The sequence below is a fragment of the Anabrus simplex genome, chromosome 3 (genome assembly GCF_040414725.1).
Source record: "Anabrus simplex isolate iqAnaSimp1 chromosome 3, ASM4041472v1, whole genome shotgun sequence".
NCBI lineage: Eukaryota > Metazoa > Arthropoda > Insecta > Orthoptera > Tettigoniidae > Anabrus > Anabrus simplex.
In genome coordinates, this window is record NC_090267.1 from 23,649,459 (window position 1) to 23,675,491 (window position 26,033).

General features: G+C 39.7%; 1 protein-coding gene across 2 annotated transcripts in view; it reads left to right on the plus strand.

Annotated features, from left to right (window-relative positions):
• The window catches only part of LOC136866961 (alpha-N-acetylgalactosaminidase), a 98,365-nt gene that overhangs the window by 21,666 nt on the left and 50,666 nt on the right, over positions 1–26,033 (plus strand). Inside the window, exons 2-4 of one of the 2 annotated variants that reach the window (XM_067144051.2) lie at positions 6,156–6,306; positions 13,256–13,430; positions 21,085–21,259. In XM_067144051.2, coding sequence (XP_067000152.2) covers positions 6,156–6,306; positions 13,256–13,430; positions 21,085–21,259 — 501 coding nt within the window. Of the gene's footprint in view, positions 1–6,146; positions 6,307–13,255; positions 13,431–21,084; positions 21,260–26,033 lie in introns of both variants that reach the window. The other variant, XM_067144050.2, reaches the window with a different exon arrangement.

Here is a 26,033-nt window from a genome sequence, read left to right on the forward strand (position 1 = left end):
TCCGGGCCACTTCTGTTCCATCTTTCAGTGTATTAAGTACATAGCAGGAGGCGGGAAGCGCCTCTTTCTTCTTCAGCCGTTCAACACCAGGTAATGGCCTATTAATAACTTCTTTTCTTGCTAGGTCGGCAGTTTAACACTCGCGGCGGGTTCGAAGCATTTCCATCATGTAACCTTTTCCTAAAATGTAATTACTCTTTTCATCTTTTTTCTTGTAAAGCTACATATTGGGATAGAGAGTGCTAACCCTCTCGAGCTCCCACTCACATTTGTTTTGAGGTGAACTTATTTTCTCAAACTATTCTTCGTTTATGTAATGTAAAGTGTTCTTCTCTAAGTCACCTCTGTAGTATGGGATTAGCCCTTGCGTTAGTGGCCCAGAGCCAGATTAGGTTTTAAAAACAAAGTGTATTAGGAGTGCAAGATCGCCTCCTCTCAAATTGTTATTTTAGAGGTCATGTAATCAACCTTCCTTTCATGTAATAGACCTCCGTAGGTTGGGTATTTTACCCCTGTGAATACGTCCTTAGAGGACAGCTTGAAGGTAGAGTTTGGTGTGGCCTTGTGATAGGCTTACAATTTTGAGAGCGGATTGCTCTTTGAAATTTGTTTCTGTATGCCTCGTGCAGGCTTTATGTGTAATGTTTGGAGCCAGTGCTCCTGGGCATGAATGGGGTTTTCTGCCCCTTGGCTAAAATTTTTTTTGGAGTAAGGCGGGGCTGATTGCCCAAGAGTTATGAAGTAAGGGCACTGAGCCCGAATCCAGTAATATTGTACCTACTTTTTTGCTACTCTGTACCTGTTATGATTGTTATCTCTTGTTTTTGAAAAGAAAATATAACCTAGTTAAATTTTAAATTAATTTTACATTGCACGTTAAATTCGTAGCTTGAAACCCATTCACACCCGCACCTTCTTTCACCTCTACCTACCACGGATATCTCCGTAACAAATATAATTATAAAGGATACACATTCTACCATTGTATGCAGCGGTAAATATATGAACGTGTAGGCTAAGTTCAGAAACTGAAAGCTAATATAGGTGTACATCATAGTTATAACTCATAATTTATTAGACACCAAAATTCAATATCCATTTGACCAGTGCTTGCGTTTACCGACATTATGGAGATGAAGGAAATAATTCCTTACAATGTTATAGAGTATTCGCGTCATAGTTAGGTACTTCGATATATGATGCTGCAATGTATAATTCTGTTTAATTGTATGCGACAATTTCAACACAATGTCTGAAATACAACATAAGTCGTAGACATGGGATTATTTTGAAGAGATGCCACATAATATAGTCCACTGTGTTTTTTGTTCAAAAGAAGTAAACTACATCAACAGAAATAATCCTACACATATCACTGAAGGGTAATATTGTCTCAGAGAACCCCTCCAGCTAAGACGTTCACCTGAAATAACTTGTGAATCATTTAAGATACTGACGTTCTGTTTCACTTTTATTAATGGTATTAAGGGGCTGATAGTTGAGCATGCAAGACTTTTCCAGGTTTTTGGCAAAATTTATCAGCACACACATTTCCATATGAGAACATTATTTCACGCAATAGTGTAACTGCTTATGATATACTATCAAGCTTACACTCGTAGTTACTGGGAACGTCACACAGATAATTCATTCTTGAAATTCTCGCAAGAGTCTCTAAATCTGTGACATCAGTCTCAAGAGTCTCATTGTCCATCACTAATTACAAAATTTACCATAAGTTTGAGGTCAACTGTGGCTTCAAAGAAGAGAAATGTGTTAAACCTGAATGCAAGTTATGATGCACGTGAAAAAGACAAGTTATGGATGAAACATATTTTTGAAATATTTAAAGTTGGAAAGGTGCAAGGCAACAAGCGATGTTAAATACGAGTGGCTGTACAGTAATGTTATACTAAGGCATAGTGTTGTGTACGTAAGACTTTTTGCTTCGAAGAAAATGGAGAACTGGGTGTCACTGGGAAGAGGCTGGCAACTGGTTGTGCCACTGATGATTGAAGACAATGATTACTCTGCAGTGCGTGAGCTATGTCACAGTAGTTGAACATCCCATGGTCGACTGTTTGAAAGGTGCTTCAAACATTCCTAAATTGACATCTGTATAAAATTCATACCGTACAATAGCTAATACTGTGAGACTCAAGAACTTATTGACTTCGCTCTTTGCTCCCTCGCAATGGTTGAAGTTGAGAAACCTGGCCTTGGACTATCCAATGGTGTAACAAAGCATATTTTTCTCTTACAGGAGTAGTGAATAGCAGGGGATTTCGGGTTGCAATGTGCATTAGGTTCCTCTGAATAAATAAATTGTGACTGTGTGGAGTAGGTTAACGACCAGTTTCATTATTGGGCCATTTTTCTCGGAAGAGGTTGGCGCTGAAGATCGCAGGAGACACAGCTTGACTGGCCAACGTTACTGTGATGTCCTTCTCCAACACGGTATCCTACTCACCCTACAGGAAAGAGATGCATGGACACTACTGTTTTTATACAAGATGCGACTCATCCACATCGCTCGTCAAGTTTAAGAGCTTCTCCGTTACACATATGGTGACAATAGAATTCTTAGGCGATCATTTACAAATTTTTGACTGCCCTAATGATCTGATTTAAAACCCTATGATTTCTGGTTGTGGAGCTGCCTGGAAGACCTGGTTCATCAGCTGAACGTTCATACATGTGCTAATCTTATATGAGGAGAAGTTTCAGACATACCCATGGAGATGCAAGCTGTCCTATGATTTCAGACTGTCCTGCACACAGATGGGTGCTATTTCAAGCACACTTTGTAGTGTGACAGATGTTACATCCACAAAAAGGAAAAAGTATATTGAAAAAAATGTCCGTCCCCACGGTGTAAGGGGCAACACATCATCCGCCTGTCACCCGGCGGCCCCGGGTTTGATTCCCGGCTGGGTCAGGGTTTTTAATTGTAAATGATTAATATCCCTGGCCTGGGGACTGGGTGTTTGTGTCGTTCTCAACGTTCCTTTCCTCACATTCAACACTTGACGCTTCTGCAATTTCCAAATACATGCAGGTTCGTAACATATGGTGCAAGTAGGGACAAAAGATCTTTCTAAGTCGACGCCCTGCACAAAGAGCATTAAATAAAAGCCAAAAAAATATGGCAGAGCATTAAAATGTTGCACTGGAACATTATTTTTCTTCCCCATATCCGTGGCAATGTTCACAATGTTCTGTTCATGTGCTCACTCATTTTCCACACAGAAATGGTTAAGTAAGAGAAATTTAATAAGCACCTGGTACATTTCAGAGTAGGACAAGTATAGCATGGGATGAGGTATACAAAATTTAACTTTGGTACTTCCGTGCAAAAGTCCACTCAGTTTCTGTCTTGGAAAGTGCACAACCATAAACCCCAGTAAGCTGCTGAGATCAATCAATCACTACTGATCTGCATTTAGGGCAGTCGCCCAGGTGGCAAATTTCCTATCTGTTGTTTGTGATCTTTCCTACTTTTAAAGACACCACTCAAACTTATTCGTCTACTGATGTCCTCCCACGCCATCTCTCCACTGACAGCTCAGAACATACCACTTAATCAAGCAGCTCCCAAGTCTTCCCAACCCAAGATTGCAACATTTTTGTAACGCTACTCTTTTGTTGGAAACACCCAGAACAAATCGAGCTGCTTTTCTTTGGATTTTTTCCAGTTCTTGAATCAGGTAATCCTGGTGAGGTTCCCATACACTGGAACCATACTCTAGTTGGGGTCTTACCAGAGACTTATATGCACTCTCCTTTACATCCTTACTACAACCCCTAAACACCCTCATAACCATGTGCAGAGATCTGTACCCTTTATTTACAATCCCATTTATGTGATTACCCTAATGAAGATCTTTCCTTATATTAACACCTAGATACTTAAAATGATCCCCAAAAGGAACTTTCACCCCATCAACGCAGTAATTAAAACTGAAAGGTCTTTTCCTATTTGTGAAACTCACAACCTGACTTTTAACCCGTTTATCAACATACCATTGCCTGCTGTCCATCTCACAACATTTTCGAGGTCACGTTGCAGTTGCTCACAATCTTATAACTTATTTATTACTCTATAGAGAATAACATCATCCGCAAAAAGCCTTACCTCTGATTCCACTCCTTTACTCGTATCATTTATATATATAAGAAAACATAAAGGTCCGATAATACTGCCTTGAGGAATTCCCCTCTTAATTATTACAGGGTCAGATAAAGCTTCACCTACTCTAATTCTCTGAGATCTATTTTCTAGAAATATAGCAACCCATTCAGTCACTCTTTTGTCTAGTCCAATTGCACTCATTTTTGCCAGTAGTCTCCCATGTTCCACCCTATCAAATGTTTTAGACAGGTCAATCACGATACAGTCCATTTGACCTCCTGAATCCAAGATATCTGCTATATCTTGCTGGAATCCTACAAGTTGAGCTTCAGTAGAATAACCTTTCCTAAAACCAAACTGCCTTCTATCGAACCAGTTATTCGTTTCACAAACATGTCTAATATAATCAGAAAAAATGCATTCCCAAAGCTTACATACAATGCATGTCAAACTTACTGGCCTGTAATTTTCAGCTTTGTGTCTATCACCCTTTCCTTTATATGGATGGATATGAATTTAATCAGTGGATCCAACCCGTAATGCCCCACATTTCCAGAAACTAGCATTAAACAATAGTATTACTGTTGAGGGTGAGGGTCCCATACACTGGAACCATACTCTAGTTGGGTCTTACCAGAGACTTACATGCTCTCTCCTTTATATCCTTACTACAACCCCTAAATACCCTCATAACCATGTGCAGAGATCTGTACCCTTTATTAACAATCATATTTATGTGTTTACCCTAACTGAGGTCTTTTCTTATATTAACAACTAGGTACTTACAATGATCCCCAAAATGAACTTTCACCCCATCAGCACAGTAATTAAAACTGAGAGGACTTTTCCTATCTGTGAAACGCACAACCTGACTTTGAACACCATTTATCATCATACCATTGCCCATCGTCCATCTCACAACACTGTCGAGGTCATTTTGCAGTTGCTCACAATCTGGTAACTTATTTATTACTCTGTACAAAATAACATCATCTGCAAACAGCCTTATTTCTGATTCCACTTCTTTACACATATCATTGATATATATATAGAAAACATAAAGGTCCAATAATACTGCGTTGAGGAATTCCCCTCTTAATTATTACAGGGTCAGGTAAAGCTTCGCCTACTCTAATTCTCTGAGTTCTATTTTCTAGAAATATAGCTACCCATTGAAGTCACTCTTTTTTACTAGTCCAATAGCACTCATTTTTGCCAGCAGTCTTCCATGATCTACCATATTAAATGCCTTAGATAGGTCAATCGCAATACAGTCCATTTGGCCTCCTGAAGCCAGGATATCTGCTATATCTTGCTGAAATCCTACAAGCTGAGCTTCAGTGCAATAACCTTTCCTAAACCCAAACTGCCTTCTGTCAAACCAGTTATTAATTTCGCAAACATGTCGAATATAATCAGAAGGGATGCTTTCCCAAAGCTTACATGCAATGCTTGTCAAACTGACTGGCCTGTAATTTTCAGCTGTATGTCTATCACCCTTTCCTTTATACACAGGGGCTACTATAGCAACTTTTCCATTCATTTGGTATAGCTCCTTCAACCAAACAATAATCAAATAAGTATTTCAGATATGGTACTATATCCCAACCCATTGCCTTTAGTATATCCCCAGAAATCCGATCAATTCCAGCTGCTTTTCTAGTTTTCAAATTTTGTATCCTACTGTAAATGTCATTGTTATCATATGTAAATTTTAATACTTCTTAAGTATTACTCACCTCCCCTATCTGGACATTATCCTTGTAACCAACAATCTTTACATACTGCTGACTGAATAGTTCTGCCTTTTGAAGATCATCGCATACACACTCCCCTTGTTCATTAATGATTCCTGGAATGTCCTATTATTTCTATGAAATGATGACAAAATATTTACTGACTTCTAGTGGGGTAGGTGCATTCCACTTGATTTTTCCAAGAAAACTTACCCATCCCTACATTTATTCTAACCTTATATAAATAAACCTCTCCAACATCCATTTTTATATGAAAGGACTTACAGATTTTGCTGTTGGCTTTATACTGCTTGGTATCTTAAGACCTGGCTATGGACTGGACAATGGCCTGGCCTTAACTCCTCCGATGGGTTGGATGACGTGGGAGCGTTTCAGATGTGAAACAAATTGTAAAGATTATCCTGATGAATGCATAAGGTAAGATATAATAAATTTAATACCTATTAACTTTAACACACAAGTCTAAAACACAGTTCTGACTACTTTATTTGAAAATAGGACTAATTATGATGAATTTTTATTGTGTTCATCATCTCCATAACTTTATTTATGACCTGAAAGTAAAGTGATAATCATCTCGTACATGTACGAGGGGGGATCAATATAAATGGTATTTTATTTTTCATTTAAATTCATTTATTTAAAAACACAATTTATTTTTCCACATAGTTTCCTGCTTGAAATGCATTTGTCGCAGCATATGGGCAGCTTTTTGATGCCCTCATCTTAACAAGAACGGTCGTGTCACCAGCCAGTTGCGCATGAAGTTTTCCACACTCTCCTCATCTTAAAATCATTGCCCTAATAGAGCTTCTGCAAGCGGTCTTAAGAAATAGAAATCGCAGGGTGATAAGTCCGGGCTGTATGGAGGATGATCAAGTGTAGTCCAGTGCATTTCCTGTAGCTTGGAGATAGTTAGAGCTGCAGTATGGGGCCGCGCATTGTCGAATCGGTTGGTCTCCTATTTTGCTGAGGTATGTAACCCTCGCCTTGTTCAACAGCTCGCAGTAGTAAGCAGCATTGATTGCGCATTGCTCATGCAAAAAATCAATCAGGAAAATGCCTCGCTGATCAAAAGAAACAGTTGCAAGAACTGTGCAGTCAATCTCTAGCAAATTTCTGCCACTGTAACTCCTTCATGAGCAAGAAATTTTAGAATTATGTGTTGCGCAGTGGAGGGTTGCACCTGTTGCTCCAACATCGTGAATGTTACTGGCAAAACAGCAGAAAATATCTAACAGCATGCTCTCCCCACTCCTAACGGTCCCACCTAAGCATAGCAGAAGTGTAGGGCCAGTCCTACCAACTGTTGATGTTCAGGAACAAAAATCCCATTTATATTTGATCGACCTTCAAATGCTTAAAAATACAGTGGTTGGAAAACGGTTTGGAAATTTTTGAAAATTATTGTACTTCATGATATCATTTCAGTTTGATCATTTGTAGAATTTTTTTAAAAAGATCATATTTTGGATGTTTATATCCAGTACATTTATTTCTGTATCACATAATATTCTTATACTTTCTAACCACCTTTTACTTTCGTAACTGTCTCAGTATGTCCTTAGGACCAATGACCTAGATGTTAGGCCCCTTTAAATGACAAGCATCATCATCATCAATATGTTCTTATATACTTCCAATGCTCTGTAACATCACTGCTGCAATATCATCATCATTACACAGTAACAGCTGAAGATATTCGTTTATTTGGCAAACTTTAGTGCAAATAGGATTGCTGACCTTGTTTTTCATTAGGTTTCTAACTCCTTCTATTGGAGCATAATATTTTATTGTTAGCTAGTGGTGGGCAGTCTGAGATGGAGTCTCGAGATTTCTTGAGGCTAGCGCACGCACCTGTTTCTCGCGAGATCTCGAGAGCATTTTCCCCGCATTGTGTGGCGAGCAGCATGTCTTAGGCCTGTAGGTAGATGGAGATGAATGTTGCTTGTGCCAAATATGCGAACAGCCAACCATGAGCCTTCTCCATTCCGTAAATACATGTCAACAAGCGACTAGCTATTGTAGGTGTTATCACTCTTAATTTATTAGATCCCATGTTCAATATCCACTTGACCGGTGCTTGTGGTCATAGACATTAGGTGACAAAGGAAATAATTCCCTACAATGTTAAAGAGTATTCACGTCATAATTAGGTACGCTGGTGCAATGTGTAAATGTGTCTAATTGTGCACAACAACTTTTAAGACAGTGTCCAAAACGCAACATTAGTCGTAAACATGGCATTATTTTGAAGAGATACCACACTGTGTTGTTTGTTCAAAAAAAGTTAAAAGTCAACAGAAATATTTCTGGGATGATCACTGAAGGGAAACACTTATGGCCCAGTCTGCATCACAAGAAGCTACTATGTCAACTGTATCCAGGTAGGTGTACATGTTATCTATAGTTATTAACAAATTATACAAGGTTATTCAGCTAAGAAGTCCACCTCAGACAACTCTACCATCTAAGAACAGATACAAGTTGACTTTTCTGTTTCCTTTCTTTGTACCTTCCTAGATTTCTCTGCTTTTTTCAAGTGTACCTGTAGAAATGTAGAAATTCATCTCAGATGTAGACATTCTGTTTCCAAATTCTTAAATTGTATTAAGGAGCTCGTAAAGCACAGTGGAATTTGTCTCCATCATGTATGCAATTACCAAGAAACTGATAGCAGTTTTGTTTTATAAATGGCAATATATTAATTTCACCCAACAGAACAACTAATAATCGAGCGATAAATTCAGTGATGTGCTTATTTTGCTAATTGGACAAGTACTTTTGTTTCATATATGAAGGCATTAGACAGAAAGTGATGCACCACTCCAAACCAAACCAAACCCCATGGCACCACAGCCCTTGAATGGCCTTGGCCTACCAAGGACCGCTGCTCACCCTGAAGGCCTGCAGATTACGAGGCGTCATATGGTCAGCACGACGAATCCTCTCGGCCATTATTCTTGGCTATCTAGACCAGGGCCGCTATCTCACCGTCAGATAGCTCCTCACCATCACTCTGATGTAAAGGACTTGTTAACAAACACACATATCTCGACCACTTTTTGATTGACTGTGCAATGGAAGTGGTTCAAAAGGGATAGAATAAAACCATGCTCCTAAAAATACCTGAATCGTATTATCTAAACAGCTGTGTGTTCTAAGTTGTTGATTTCATTTCCTACTGTACTGTACCCATGAGGACAATAAAGCCCTCATCTCTTTCTACGTCAATGATACAAAAGTTTTGTAATTCCGAAATGCTGTACATCATACACGAAACCCTTTAACATCACCAAGCGTACTCATCGGATTTGCGAAGTAAGCAGATCAATAAATTTGTTGCTTGATTCTTAATTATTCTATTGAGTGAAATTAGTATAGTCCCATTTAAAAAAGCCAACGGCCATAGCTGTGTTGAAACACCGGATCCCGTGGATCTCCGAAGTTAAGCAACATTGGGCGTGGTCAGGAGTTGGATGGGTAGCCACGCGCTGTTGGTGGGGGGTAAGGGAATGGAGGAGCGGAAAGGAACTGGCCACCCTACCGCACGTAAACTCCGGCTCAGGAATACCTCTGCGGAGGTTCGGACCTGCCTTCGGGCAGAATAACCCTTACCTTACCATTTAACAAAACAAAGTTGCTAATGGTTTCTCGGTAATTATGCATGTGATGGAAATGAAATTGACAATATTTTATGAGCCCCTTAATACAATTAAAGAATTTTGAAACAGAATTTCTTTTTCCAACAGATCAGAAGATATTTGAGGTGGACAACTTAGCTGAATAACCCTATATTTGTACTTTCTTATCATCTGATCAACAGAGAGGAATAAAAATCTCCAATTATAACTAATAATGGTGTGTGGCCTCCGGAGAGGCCTGGTGCAGGTTGTTGGAGTTGACGCCCGATGACTGTGTGAAGGGGCCCTATCTATGATGAATTCTAATGCTGAATTTGACACACACATACCCCCACCCCACACCCCAGCCACTAACCAATGTAGGTTGAAATCCCCAACTCAGCCAGGAATCAAACCTGGGACCCCATAGACCAAAAACCATCACGCTAACCATTTAACCATTTAACTAATGATATCTCTATTATGTATAAAAATAAGTCATATATAGAAAGACAGGAACATGATAGTAACACATAATACAAGGGGGGATCAAATATAAATGGGATTTAATATTTTATTTAAATTCATTTATTGAAAAACATAAGGTACTTACAATTTATTTTTCCACATAGTTTCCTGCTTTGAAACTGCATTTGTCCCAGCATATGGGCAGCTTTTTGATGCCCTCATCGTAAAAAGAACAGGGTCATGTCACCAGCCAGTTGCACATGAAGTCTTTGACACTCGTCATCTTCAAATCGTTGCCCTCCTAGAGCTTCTTTGAGCAGTCCGAAATCGCAGGGCGATAAGTCCGGGCTGCAACGAGGATGATCAAGTTTAGTCCAGTGTATTTCCTGTAGCTTGGAGACAGTTAGAGCTGCAGTATGGGGACATGCATTGTCGTGGAGGAGAATGACCTGTCGAATTTGTTGGTCTCGTCTTTTGCAGTGATATGCAACACTCACCTTGTTCAGCAGCTCACAATAGCTTGCATTGATTGTGCATCGCTCATGCAAAAAATCAATCAGCAAAATGCCTTGCCGATCGAGAAAAACGGTTGCAAGAACCTTGCTAACTGACAGTCGAGCCTGGCTTACACTGGTGTTGCCTCCCATTTCCTCTGCCATTCCTTACTGGCTTGTTTGGATTCGGGAGTGTAGTTTGACTCAAAAATGGATCACCTTCTTCCACAAACCTTACTGTAACCCTCTGACAGACCTCCAAACGTCTCAACTTCAGAGTTTTGGTCAAAAGGTGCAGGACCCATCTGGAACACACTTTACGGAACTGTAGGTCAATTGTGATGATTGCTTGACAACTCCTAAAACTGGTTCCGACTTGTTCTGCAATTTCTGATACTCTCGCCTGTCGGTTGTTGTCAGTAATGTCTTTAATTGCATGAATAGTTTCATCTGTAAGGCTGGTCCGAGGACGGTGATCGTGTTGCTGATTTTCCACACGTTCTGGTCCTTCCTTGAACTTTTTATACCAGTGAAACACGTGCGTCATTAACAATATTTGATCACCGCACTGTACAGTCGATCTCTGGAAAATATCCATCGCTCTAACTCCTTTACGAGCAAGAAATTTCATAATTATGCGTTGTGCAGTGGAGGGGTGCACCTGTTGCTCCGACATCATGAGCGTTATTGACAACACGCTCTCTCCACTCCTAATGGTCATGCCTAAGAATAGCAGAAGTGCGGGGCCAGTCCTACCAGCTGTTGATGTTCAAGAACAAAAATCCTGTTTATTTTTGATCGACCTTTGTAAGATAAATGTAGAGACAGGTCAATGTGGGAAAAGGGAGATCTAAACAGTAGACATTAAAGGACGAGAACAGTCTCCACGTCTTCAAACAGATGGTTCTCTTCTCATCAATCCCAGTTCTTCTCAGCCCCCAACGAGCTCATTTGATCTGGAGGTTGTTCTTTTCTATTTTCATAGTTTGTCCTGGTGTGTTCATCACACATGAACTGTCATTGTGTTTCTCCTATGAAGCCTGTGCCAAAAGTTTTTAGCTGCCCATAAACCGAATTCTGAAGACAATGGGATTCTTTTTAATTTGAAAGAGTGATGTTTCTCGATCTTGGAACATCCGCACGCAACCCCTCTCGGCGGTGGTTCCTCCACAGCACTGAAGAAAGCACGGGCAGTGCTGAGTCAGACACGGTGCAAGATGGATCTGTCGCACTGCCATTTTTCACGCAATGATCTTTGTATGATTATGAAAAGAATTTAAGTCCCAAAGAATGCCATTCTTCTTTGCTGCATGTTTTTGGTGAGGCTTCCCCTTCTAGGGCCACAGTTGGAAAGTGGTTTTGCGTGTTTTCAAGGTTTTTATGTTGGGTCGACCTTGTCAATACACTTTTAAGATGCATTCCCTTCATCAGTGAAGTCAAATGGAGGGAATGCATATTGCTCCTGAAACATGTATGATAGAATAAATAATTTTCGATCGTTAAAAGTGTATTGACAAGATGGACAAAACAAAAATAGTTTCTTTAATAGATTTAGACAAGGAAATACAGGATCAAGTAAAACACCTATTATGGTTAAGTTTATCAACAGTTTTCAAGGGGTCAGCAGTCAATTGAAGATGAACCTCGTCCCAGTTGCCCAGCAACAGCTGTGACTCAGGAAAATATTGATTCTATGAGGAAAATGATCAAAGAAATCCACAACTTACATTTTGTGACATTGAAGGGATGCTAGTTATTGGATCTACATCAGCACAGACCATCATTCACAATTATTTATGCCTTACGAAGAGATGTGCCCGCTGGATGCTATGTTCCCTGACAGAAAGTTAAAAGGAGGAAAGAGTGAACTGGTTTCATGCTAGAAAAATTCAGTGGAGGTCAGTCGCAAGAAACCTACGATATTGTCACAGGTGATGAAACATGGGTCTATCTTATGACCCTGAAATGAAGAGACAGTCTTCTGTGTGGTGCTTTCGAGGGGAGGAACCACTCACAAAAGTTCGACGAAGTCGCAGCTCAGGAAATAAGATGGTGGCAACTTCTTTTAACGAAAATGGGGCATCTCACCTCTGTGATCTTGGACACATGTCGCACAGTCAGTGCTGAATGGTACGTGAATGATTGTCTTCCCAATGTCCTCACACATTGAAGTCACAGCACCCGAAGTCCAAGAGTGGGCACCTTCTGCTGCATCATGACAGTGCATCTGCGCACAGGGCTGCCAGAAAAATGGACTTTTTGGAAAAGGAAAAAGTGCGAGTCTTACCTCATCCTCCCTATTCACCTGACCTGGCTGCATGTGACTTCTTTCAGTTCCCTAAGACCAAGGAAAAAATTTGTGGGCAGCGGTTTTTGTCAGATGAAGAGGCCATTGCAGCATATGGGAGTGCACTAAATATCATCCCCAAAGAAGCTTGGACTGAGACGTTTTCTAAGTAGTTTCCAAAAATGGAAAAATGTATTCCTGCTAATGGAGAGTATTTTGAAAAGTTGTTAATTGTTGTTTTGCAAATTTTTTTTTCTCACACTCTGCTAAAAACTTTCAGCATAGCCCTCGTATTATCTTTCTGTACATGACTTGACTTGTCTATGATACATATAAATAATCAAAATATTTTGAATGCTTACATAAATGATCCACCTGTGGTGGTGCAACATTAATCAAATTGCAAAGACTTGTTTCTACTTCCCAGCGTCATCATGAGTGTGAGCATGAATACTCGTTGAGGAGGCCATCTTGACAAATTCTTATGTTCACAGCGAGAAACTTATTCGTGATACTGCTGACATGATGGTGTCAGAAGGATACGCTGATGCTGGCTATGAGTATGTCATTGTCGATGACTGCTGGCTTTCTCATAAAAGAGACAGTGATGGAAGACTGCAGGCTGACCCCGATCGCTTTCCCAATGGCATCAAGGCACTTGCTGACTATGTAAGTCCTACATCTCTCAGAATACATGAAGTATTCATCTGTATTTGTTTGTTCATATGTGTGTGTGTGCGTGCGTGCTTGCGTGCGTGCGTGCGTGCGTGCGTGTGTGTGTGTGCGTGCGTGTGTGTTTCCCCTTGCTGAATCTGACTATAGAGAGCCAGTGTTTTGTGCAAGCAGGAGACTGTACAAAATGTCTACTGTATAGGCAGTCTCTTATATCAGAAAGGTATAATGTAGAACACCATTGCAAAATGAAAGATATTTGCATGAGATTGTAGTAGAGGATGATCGAATAAAACTGGTTGAAGTGTCAAATATTATTTTTAGAAATTGAGTGAAGTCACAAAACACTAGAACACTGTGAAAAATTAAGCATAAAGCTTGTTGAATTATGTATTACATTTTACTGAATTAATAACAGAAATTTGACTTTTCTCAGTGGAAATTCTGTCATTTCCATTTAGGAAATTCTAAGTTGAAAAGGCAATCAAGAAAATGCATCCTGGGAGGGCAGTTCGATGTAATGGTAACATAATCAAAGCTGCTGGCAGTCTTGGACTCTATTGGACAGGAAGAATAATCAGAGCAGCAGAGAGAGATAATAATGTATGTGAGGACTGAGGAAGAGGGGAGGGAGAGAACCAGTATTTAAGAAAGGTGCCTAAAAATATGTGACAACTGTCGAGGAATCCCCTTCATTCCCCGTGTTGCCAAAATATGTGAGCGGGTTTTAGAAGATAGGAAGGTAGTAGAACAACAAGTGGAAGAAGATCAGCATAGTTTTCAAAGGGGCAGATCGACAGTGGATTTGATTTTGGCTGTGAGACAAATGGTAGGAAAAAAGTTAGGAGTTTATTACAGATGTAATGATAACTTACATTGACATCCCGAAGGCATAAGTAGGCAAACAAGGTAGGAACTAATCCTGTGTGTGTTCTAATCAACAAGATGGCATCACAGAGTGGCCAACATGATGGCAATAAAATTATCTCACTGCCAACTTGATGGGAAGAAAATTCCTTTGCATGGGAGCAAGATTTTCCTGTCAGTATGGTGACAGTGCTGCTCTGTGGCAATGATGCTGCACTGGAGCAACAGCAGAGAGAATTCTCATGCAAGATGGTGAAAGGGCTGCACTCTAATAGTTGCTCTTCCCTGTTTGGGTTCATGGATGACGCTTAAGTTTTATAACTCTCTGGGTGCAGGAAGTAAGTATCGTTTTACAGCAGGATGCTCTTCCCTGGTTGAGTTTATGGATGAGGACAAGTTTTACAGTCGGCTGCTTTTCTCTGTCTGGGGTGCATGTGGGAAATGGGGTTGTATATATTTTTTTTGCTAGGGGCTTTACGTCGCACCGACACAGATAGGTCTTATGGCGACGATGGGGTTGTATAGTTGACTACTTTTCAGAGTTGGGGTTGGTGAAGTAAGCATAGTTCCAGGACTGCAGTCGTTCCCTGTTTGGGTTTATGAACATTTTTACACCTCATCTCACTGCTTCTGCAGCAGAGTTTTTTTTCCCAAGGAGTCCCTTTAGTTAAATATGAGTAAAAATATTTGTCTCATTACATCAGGATTCGAATCTCCCACAATATTTTTCATGCAGAGTTGTAGAATGAGTTCTAACAGTGAAATAGAGTGTTTCCAATCCCTTGTCCACATAGCAGGGGTGGTGTGTGGTGTTGTTGCAGGGTTGCACAACTCCCAATAATTTTGCACTTCATTTGTCGTCTTTTCTTCTAATTTTTTAGTTTAGTAAACCTAACATGTATTCGAAAACGTTAAAATCAACCATCTTCAGTCGTTCACTGTACTAAAGCTTCGTAACGGACCAACAAACGCTGCTGGCTTCGAATCAAACTGAGGGGGTTTGCTTTCCTACGGCAACTCCCTAGCAGACAGCGCAGCGCAATGTACTTCAGCAGGGATGAGCCTAAGCCTGCATAGCATCAGGTAGCATGCTCGCCATTATCGGTCTCGGGGAGTTGCACGAGACTAGCAAGACCCCTACTGAGAAACAGTTCCAAATGTCCCCATTGGATTCCGCCACTCTGCGGGGATTACTTCCTTCCTACTTTCTCTCCTCTAGCAAAGGTAATTCATTTCCATTTTTAAAATTTAAAAATTTCATTTACATTGCACCGACGCAGATATGTCTTATGGTGACGAGGGGATTGGAGTTTGAGGGAAGTGACCGTGGCTTTAATTAAGGCACAGCCACATCATTTGCCTGGTGTGAAAATGGGAAACCGCGGAAAACCATCTTCAGGGCTTTCGACAGTGGTATTCGAACCCACTATACCTCGAATGCAAGCTCACAACTACGCGACCCTAACCGCATGGCAAACTTGCTGGGTAATTTCTTTCCCACGCTATACCAGACCACCCACAATATTACCAACATCTTGCTTCAATGAAAAACAAGGCAGCAAATTTTCAGTTCAAGTGAGGCAAAAGTAACTTGCCAGGCTGAGTGGCTCAGATGGTTGAGGCGCTGGCTTTCTGACCCCAACGTGGCAGGTTTGAACCTGGCTCAGTCCAGTGGTATATGAAGGTGCTCAAATAAATCAGCCTTGTATCAGTAGATTTACTGGCATGTAAAAAACTTCGGCACCTCTGCGTCTCCGAAAACTGTAAAAAGTCATTAGTGGGACGTAAAGCCAATAACGTTATTATTAGGAGTAACTGTAGTTACATTGTATAATTAGCCTCTTATTTCCTGGGTTGTAATTGCCAGATATATTACAGTTTTAGTAGGAATGTAGTTCATCACTTAATGATACGAGTTTCTTGTTATTTCTGTAAGCTATAAAAATGTGGCACTGAAAATGTTTGTTCAACACCCAGCTTCAGATACCACCAGCCGCCACTGCCACATAGCACATTTTCTTCTTCTTTGTGTGAGGAATGTGTCCTGAGAGTCCGACCGTACCTTATTGTTGCACCTGCATGTCACACATTAACATGACTGTGCAGGCTTCCACACCATAGGAAGAGACATAACATCTAACCATTTGTGCTCACAAGGAAGAATCCAGTGGAGCAGGAGCTACTGCAGACCCAGACGAGGAGTGATGCCATGTCACGCTGCATTCTTAGGGAAAAGTCTGCACACAAAAGGCTACAATAACAGAATGTGCAGTCAATCCCTCGTAGACAATGGCATTCAAATTTAATATTACTGCAGGAACATGAGTGCAACACCCGTGGGTAGGGGCGGAAGAATAACACTCATGGTATTCCCTGCCTGTCGTGAAAGGTGACTAAAAGGGACCCCAGGGGCTCTTAAGTTGGGACTGTGGGTTGGTGACCGCAGGAACCTTAGCTGAGTCATGGCATTGCTTCCACTTACATGTGCAAGGCTCCTCACTTTTCTCTATCCTATCCAGCCTCCCTTGGTTAACTCCTGTTCTTTTCCAACCCCAATGGTATTACATTCTTTCATTTTCATAACCTTGGTGGACCTTATCTTTCTTTGGCCAATACCTTCATTTTTCAAAGTGTTGGATCACTTTCATGTTTCTCACTTATTAGTGCTAATAAATAAAAATCACCACCACCACTGAACATTAGTCCTTGAAACTGTCCTAAAATAATCTCTCTAAGACATTACCAGATGTCACTGTGGACGTTTCTACTTGTGGATCATTACTACAGAGAATTGATAAACAAACAAATATATCTTATGTTATACTGGACCTAATCTATGGATAGAAATCTGATCAGAAAAGTTCCACACAGGTGTACAGTATTGTAGTATAGAACATATCAAAGACACATAAAACAGACAATCAGAAACCATTTGAAAATTCTTTGGAATACCTAGTAATACAGCCAGTAGCATATATTGAGGGCTACCAAGGCTATCAGTTAAGCCCAAACCTCAAGTGAGAATGATGGGAGTCTAGAGCACATTATAATATAAGCCTCTGACACATTGTTTCATTTACAAAACTTTAAAGCAGTGAGAAAAAATGTCACACGTATTTCTAACAGCAAGGCATCGGAGACTGATGTTTGCAGCCCAGACTGTCGTTTCTCTCCCCTCAACTCAGCCATTCTGGCTTGCTGCTATATATCGGTTAGGAGCGGGGACCGGGGTGATAGGTGTGCTAGGCTTCGGTCCATCAGATCGCCACTGCTTTCAACCATGCATAACTCATCGTATATACTTCCTCACCTCATACTTCTGATGTAATTATATAGATAACAGAGTGCTGGTAGTTCACTCGTGTTGACTTCTACATCCTTGTAGGAAGACATTGCAGGGCTGCAATATAGTTATCTTTTTATTGGTATATCTCCTAAAATGAAATGCAGTCTTTCAGGTCTTTTGTTGCTTTGGAATCAAAGTCGTGATCATGGGTTGGACACCACCACTGATCTCCCGAGGAAGCTTATTAACCAGTGAATGATTGGTATGACAGCTGCAAAATTCAACATTTTTATTTAATAATAATAATAATAATAATAATAATAATAATAATAATAATAATAATAATAATAATAATAATAATGATAATAATAATAATAATAATAATAATAATAATGTTGCATGGCATCTGTATAAGCTTGGTGGTGACCTAATGAGGATAAAATGAATGGCAATGATGTCATAAATACCCAGTCCCCAAGCTAGGGGAATTAACAGTATGAGGGGGGTTGATTCTGAAAATTGAACCAGGCCCATCGGACCAAAGGCAAGCATTCTATCTATTTAGCCACAAAGCCGCACTTTAATTAGCTAAACCTTGGGCTACCATCTCCACTGATCAGGGGTTGAGCATTGGCAGTAGCTTGTGAAACAGCACTAACAACACAGCAGGCTTCTCCGTTGGCTGTTGGTTGCAGCTTAAAAACGCTGAAGGCTTGACGTTCACTAAACCAACAACCGAAAAGGCGTAACCTAAGCCTACTGGTACCCCACGTCTCGATCATAATATGCCTGATATGTTTTAATCAATCAATCAGTCAATCAATCAATACTGATCTGCAATTAGGCAGTCGCCTAGGTGGCAGATTCCCTATTAGTTGTTTACCTACTCCTTTCTTAAAGAACTTCAAAGAATTTGGAACTTTATCGAACATCTCCCTTGGTAAATTATTGCAATCCCTAATTCCTCTTCACATAAATGAATATTTACCCTAATTTGTCCTCTTGAATTCTAACTTTATCTTTATATTGTGATCTTCCCTACTTTTAAATGGGCAAGTTGGCCATGTGGTTAGGGGCGCACGATTGTGAGCTTGAATCCGGGGGATAGTGGGTTTGAATCCCACTGTTGGCAGCCCTGAAGTTGGTTTTCCGTGCTTTCCCATTTTCAAACCAGGCAAATGCTGGGGCTGTACCAACTCCTACGCCTTTCCTATCCCATTGTCTCCATAAGACCTATCTGTGTCTGTGCAATGTAAAGCCAATAGCCTACTTTTAAAAACACCACTCAAACTTATTTGTTTACTAATGTCATTCCATGCCTTCTCTCCACTGACAGCTCAGAACATATTTCTTAATCAAGCAGCTTGTCTTTTCATAACCCTACTCTTTTGTTGGAAACCACCCAAAACAAATTGTGCTGATTTTGTTTGGATATTTTCCAGTTCTCAGATCAAGTAAACCTGGAACCACACTCCAATTGTGGTCTTACTAGACACTTATATGTCCTCTCTTTTACATCCTTACTATAACCCCTAAATACCATCATAACCATATGAAAATATTTGTAACCTTAACTTACAATCCTGTTTATGTGATTACCCCAATGAAGTTCGTTTCTTATATTAACACCTAGGTACTTACAGTGTTGCCCCAAAAGGAACTTTCACACAATCAATGCAGTAATTAACACTGAGATGGCTTTTCCTCTTTGTGAAACTCACAACCTGACATTTCACCCCGTTCACCATTACACCACTGTCTGCTGTCTATCTCACAACACTGCCAAGGTCTTCTTGCAGTTGCTCACAATCCTGTAACTTATTTACTACTCTATACAGTATACAGTTATATCATCCACAAAAAGCCTTAACTCTGATTCCAGTTCTTTACTCGTATCATTTGTATACCGTATATATAAGAAAACATAAAGGTCCAATAATACCTCCTTGAGGAATTCCCCTCTGGTTATTTGAACATTACAGGATGAGATAATATTTCTCCTACTCTAATTCTCTGAATTCTAATTTCTAGAAATGTAGCCACGCATTCAGTAACTCCTTTTTCTAGTCCAATAGCTCTCATTTTTGTCAGTAATCTTTCATGATCTGTCCTATGAAAAGCCTTGGATAGGTCAAGAGCATATAGTTAAGAGTCCTGCACGGGTGTCGATATCTGCGGATGTAGTGTCTTGGCAGATGCAAACTGTATGGCAGTGCAAATCATTTTCTTGATTATTTGTAATTAATGAAGTTTATTGATTTTCACTCAGGTATACTCTTATTTTTACTTATGGTTAGGCGGCCCTTGACACTGATATGGGAGAATGGTGACATATAAAGGGCCTTGAGATCATAATGATGCAAATCTGACCTAAGCCTAACTGACTCCTCCCTGCAGTTAGTGGAAGGAAGGAAGGAAGGAAGGAAGGAAGGAAGGAAGGAAGGAAGGAAGGAAGAAAGGAAGGAAGGAAGGGACAAAGATTCCGAAAGAGAACCGCTCTATGCTTCGGTAGTTGTCACAAGAGGAAATCCCTCGTAAATCTTTGACTGTAGGGACTCTGTCTGACCTGTTGTGTTATGTTAACAGATCTATCCGTTTTAATACCTTGGATGTAATATAGTTAAATATTTACAACATCCACGGTCAACCATTCGTGGATGCGGGTGCCGATGAAGGAAACGAGGAGCAGATGCGGATAATACTTTGTATATCCGCTATAAATCTGCTATATCTTGCTAGAATCCTATAAGATGAGCCTCAGTGGAATAAACTTTTTCTAAACCCCTTCCATTAAACCAGTTAGTAATTTTGCAAACATGCTGAATAATTGGAAAGAATGATTTCCCACAGCTTATACGCAACACATGTCAGGCTGACTGTTCCCTAAAATATCGGCTTTCACCCTTTCCTTTTGTACACAGGGGCTATTATAGCAACTCTCCATTTGTTTAGTATAGCTCCTTCATGCAAACAGTAATCATATAAGTACCTCAGATATACAGTAGTAGTATGTCCCAACCTATTGTTTTAGTATATCTCCAGAAATCCTATCAATTCAACCTACTTTTCTAGTTTTCATCTTTTGTATCTTATTGTAAATATCTTTGTTATCATAGGTAAATTTCAGTATTGTGTTAGTATTAGTTATCATCAGTTTGTATTAGTTTATTAAATTGTAGATTATCAGATAAAGCATCAAGATTGTTAACTTTTGAAACAGATCTAATTATAAAGGAGAGCATGTATGCTCAGGAAAAATGATAAGAGATGTCAGCAGAACTAAATGGAAGCTATGTTCTCTCCACTCAGAACCCTAAGTTTAGCAAGCATGCACCACCGGCTGTGACTCTTAAATGGGAACCTTGATCATGCTTTCTTTACAGGTGCTTATTCAGTTATGCACTTACAGTACATAAAAATCTTTAAGATGATACCACTTTTGATTTATAATGTATGGTTAACACAATACAACTAACCAGGATTTTGCACATCTTCTAGGTACATGCTAAGGGTCTCAAGTTTGGTATCTATGAAGACATTGGAACTTACACCTGTATGGGATATCCTGGAGTTGATGGACATCATGAAATAGATGCTCAGACATTTGCTGACTGGGGCGTTGATTACGTCAAGATGGATGCTTGTTATACATCTCACATTAACGTGAGTGAAGGTAATCATCATTGGTATCTCATTTCATATACTGTATGATAGGAAATGAACAAATGTACTTTGACTGAAAATCAACAATAGAAAAAATAGCTACAAACAAGGATAGAAACACACAAAGGATGAACACAATAACTGGTGAGAACAGGAGGAAGGAGTAATAGATGTGATGGCTACGGCAAAATTGAAACCTCAAACAGTCGAGGATAAACTATAGATCTTCACACACAGGCATCTGTAGTCTGGGTTGAATAGGAAGCATTTTGGACTCAAAACTGTCAAAACAAGCAGCTCCTTCGTTCGACTGCACTCAATTATTTTTGTTTTGGAGTTATTTATTTTCATCTTGTACTCCTTCCCCAAGACTTTGCCCATATCATTCAGCAGTTTCTCCAGATCTTCTGCAGTCTCAGATAAAATAATAATATCATTGGCAATGGCTTCAGATATTACAAACAAAAAAGGTATGAAATGTTACTGAGGTATGAGGTAATCCATATGCAGCCAGTGCCTGTTATAGTGTGAAAATATAGCTCACAAGGTCAGTTGATGCATTCATTTTAGTGGGTTTGGCACACTGATATGTAATAGCAACATCTGGCTCAGTGAGGAAAGCAACAGGAAACTGTATCACTCCTCATTTCCCTAGTACGCCTCTTCAGTGATGCCTAGGCCAACTATGACAGGTGATGGTGGAGATGTTGAGGATGAAACCAGCCTTTGGCCAGAGGACTGAACATACATACCTGTCCTTATCCGATCTGTGCCTATGCAGCCAATTCCGGACAAATATTTTTCCTTCCCAATACACTCATAACTCCCCACCTTAGAAAGTCACTGAATTCTCAACAAGGCGGTCACTGTTCAAATCTAGTGCATATTGGACTTTGATGAAGAGTTTCAGAGTCATAGTTGGCCTGGCGAGTATTACAAACATATGAAAGTTTTATTACGTTGAAGACGATGTCATCCCCTGTGGGTGACAGATGCTTATACAAAATAATGTATGTCACGCCCTGATGGGATGACATGGTACTGTGTCCATGCTCTCATCATCAAGCTATTGCATGGACTAGCAATATTATTCGCTATTGCAATATGTGTTCTTATAAGATTTTCATAGAGAACAACGTAGTGCTGATGTAAAATGACCAAATCATTACTTGGGAAGTACACAAGAACCTCGTATATCCAGCCCTCATTAATCCAGATCTCCAGTTTATCCAGATCAAAAATAATAAAAATATATTTTTACTTGTACAGTATTTCTTTTACGGGGTCGACTCTGATTGAATGTCTTTTCCGCCAAGGATAGTTAAGGACAGGAATTGGAAGTAATTTGGCCATGGTCTATCAAAGGTACCGTCCTGGCATTCACCTGGAATTGAGCATGGGAAACCGTGGAAAACCATTCCTAGGATGGCTGAAGTGGAATTCGAACCCACGCTCTTCAGAATGCAACGTACTAGTAATTCACTGAAGGTGAATTTGAAAATGAAACAGTCGCTCATGGAGAGGTAACAATGCAGCTGGACAAACTGATGCCCTATTTAGAATCCTAGACTGAAAACACACCGACAGAACTGCTGTTAGTAAAATGTCTTCGTGATTGTGTTCAATCAATCAATCAATCAATCAATCAATCAATCAATCAATCAATCAATCAATCAATCAATCAATCAATCAATCAATCAATCAATCAATCAATCCTGATCTGCATTTAGGGCACTCACCCAGGTGGCAGATTCCCTATCTGTTGTTTTTCTAGCCTTTTCGTAAATGATTTCAAAGAAATCAGAAATTTATTGAACATCTCCCTTGGTAAGTTATTCCAATCCCTAACTCTCCTTTCTATAAATGAATATTTGCCCCAGTTTGTCCTCTTGAATTTCAACTTTAACTCATATTGTGATCTTTCCTACTTTCATAAATGCCACTCAAACTTATTCATCTACTAATGTCATTCCACGCCATCTCTCCGCTGACAGCTCGGAACATACCACTTACATGCAATAAATATCATTTTTGATCTGTATTTTATTGATGATTTTTGATTAGAATAATAACAGTAAGTTTTCACCTTTTGTATCTTATTGTAAATATCTTTGTTATCATAGGTAAATTTCAGTATTGTGTTAGTATTAGTTATCATCAGTTTGTATTAGTTTATTAAATTATAGATTATCAGATAAACTTTGCAACAATTTTGTAACGCTACTCTTTTGTCGGAAATCACCAAGAACAAATCGGGATGCTTTTCTTTGGATTTTTTCCAGTTCTTGAATCAAGTAATCCTGGTGAGGGTCCCATACACTGGAACCATACTCTAGTTGGGGTCTTACCAGAGACTTATATGCCCTCTCCTTTACATCCTTACTACAACCCCTAACACCTGCATAAACACGTGCAGAGATCTGTACCCTCTATTTACAATCCCATTTATGTGATTACCCATTTAAGGTCTTTCCCTATATTAACACGTAGATACTTACAATGATCCCCAAAAGGAACTTCCACCCCATCAATGCAGTAATTAAAACTCAGAGGATTTTCCTATTTGTGAAACTCACAACCTGACTTTTAACCCTGTTTATCAACATACCATTGCCTGCTGTCCATCTCATAACATTATCAAGGTCACGTTGCAGTTGCTCACAACCTTGTAACTTATTTATTACTCTATAGAGAATAACACATCCGCAAAAAGCCTTACCTCTGATTCCACTCCTTTACTCATATCATTTATATATATAAGAAAATATAAAGGTCCAATAACACTGCCTTGAGGAACTCCCCTCTTAATAATTACAGGGTCAGATAACGCTTCACCTACTCTAATTCTCTGAGATCTATTTTCTAGAAATATAGCAACCCATTCAGTTACTCTTTTGTCTAGTCCAATTGCACTCATTTTTACCAGTAGTCTTCCATGATCTACCACATCAAATGCTTTGGACAGGTCAATCGGGATACAGTCCATTTGACCTCCTGAATCCAAGATATCTGCTATATCCTGCTGGAATCCTACAAGTTGAGCTTCAGTGGAATAAAATTTCCTAAAGCCGAACTGCCTTCTATTGAACCAGTTATTAATTTCACAAACATGTCTAATATAATCTGAAAGAATGCCTTCCCAAAGCTTACATACAATGCACGTCAAACTTACTGGCCTGTAATTTTCAGCTTTATGTCTATCACCCTTTCCTTTATACACAGGGGTTACTATAGCAACTCTCCATTCATCTGGTATAGTTCTTTTGGCCAAACAATAATCAAATAAGTACTTACGATATCGTACTATATCCCAACCCATTGTCTTTAGTATATCCCCAGAAATCTTATCCATTCCAGCTGCTTTTCTAGTTTTCAACTTTTGTATCTTATTGTAAATGTCATTGTTAATACATGTAAATTTTAATACTTCTTTAGCCTTAGTCTCCTCCTCTATCTGGACATTATCCTTGTAACCAACAATCTTTACATACTGCTGACTGAATACTTCTGCCTTTTGATGATCCTCACATACACACTCCCCTTGTTCATTAATTATTCCTGGAATGTCCTTCTTAGAACCTGTTCCTGCCTTAAAATACCAATACATACCCTTCCATTTTTCACCAAAATTTGTATGACTGCCAATTATGCTTGCCATCATGTTATCCTTAGCTGCCTTCTTTGCTAGATTCAATTTTCTAGTAAGTTCCTTCAATTTCTCCTTACTTCCACAGCCATTTCTAACTCTATTTCTTTCCAGTCTGCACCTCCTTCTTAGTCTCTTTATTTCTCTATTATAATAAGGTGGGTCTTTCCATTCCTTACCACCCTTAATGGTACAAACCTGTTTTTGCATTCCTCAACAATTTCTTTAAACCCATCCCAGACTCTGTTTACATTTTTATTTACCATTTCCCACCTATCATAGTTAATTTTTAGAAACTGCCTCATGCCTGCTTTATCAGCCATATGGTACTGCCTAATAGTCCTACTTTTAAGACCTTCCTTTTTATCACATTTATTTTTAACTAGGACAAAAACAGCTTCATGATCACTAATACCACCTATTACTTCAGTTTCCCTATAGAGCTCATCTGGTTTTATCAGCACGACATCCAGGATATTTTTCCCTCTGGTTGGTTCCATCACTTTCTGAATCAGCTGTCCTTCCCATATTAACTTATTTGCCATTTGTTGGTCATGCTTCCTGTCATTTGCATTTCCTTCTCAATTGACGTCTGATAAATTCAGATCTCCCGCTACAATCACATTCCTTTCCATGTCGTCTCCCATATAGCTGATTATCTTATCAAATAATTCGGAATCCATGTCAGCGCTACCCTTTCCCGGTCTGTACACTCCAAACATATCAAGTTGCCTATTAATTTTAGAGATGAACCTTACACCTAGAATTTTTTCTCATCTTCAACTTTTTCGTAGCTTACAAATTCGTCTTTCACCAGAATGAATACTCCCCCTCCCACCATTCCTATCCTATCTCTATGATACACACTCCAGTTAACTCGTTGGCTGAATGGTCAGCGTACTGGCCTTCGGTTCAGAGGGTCCCGGGTTTGATTCCCGGCCGGGTCGAGGATTTTCAACCTTCATTGGTTAATTCCATTGGCCCGGGGGCTGGGTGTTTGTGCTGTCCCCAACATCCCTGCAACTCACACACCACACATAACACTATCCTCCACCACAATAACACGCAGTTACCTACACATGGCAGATGCCGCCCACCCTCATCGGAGGGTCTGCCTTACAAGGGCTGCACTCGGCTA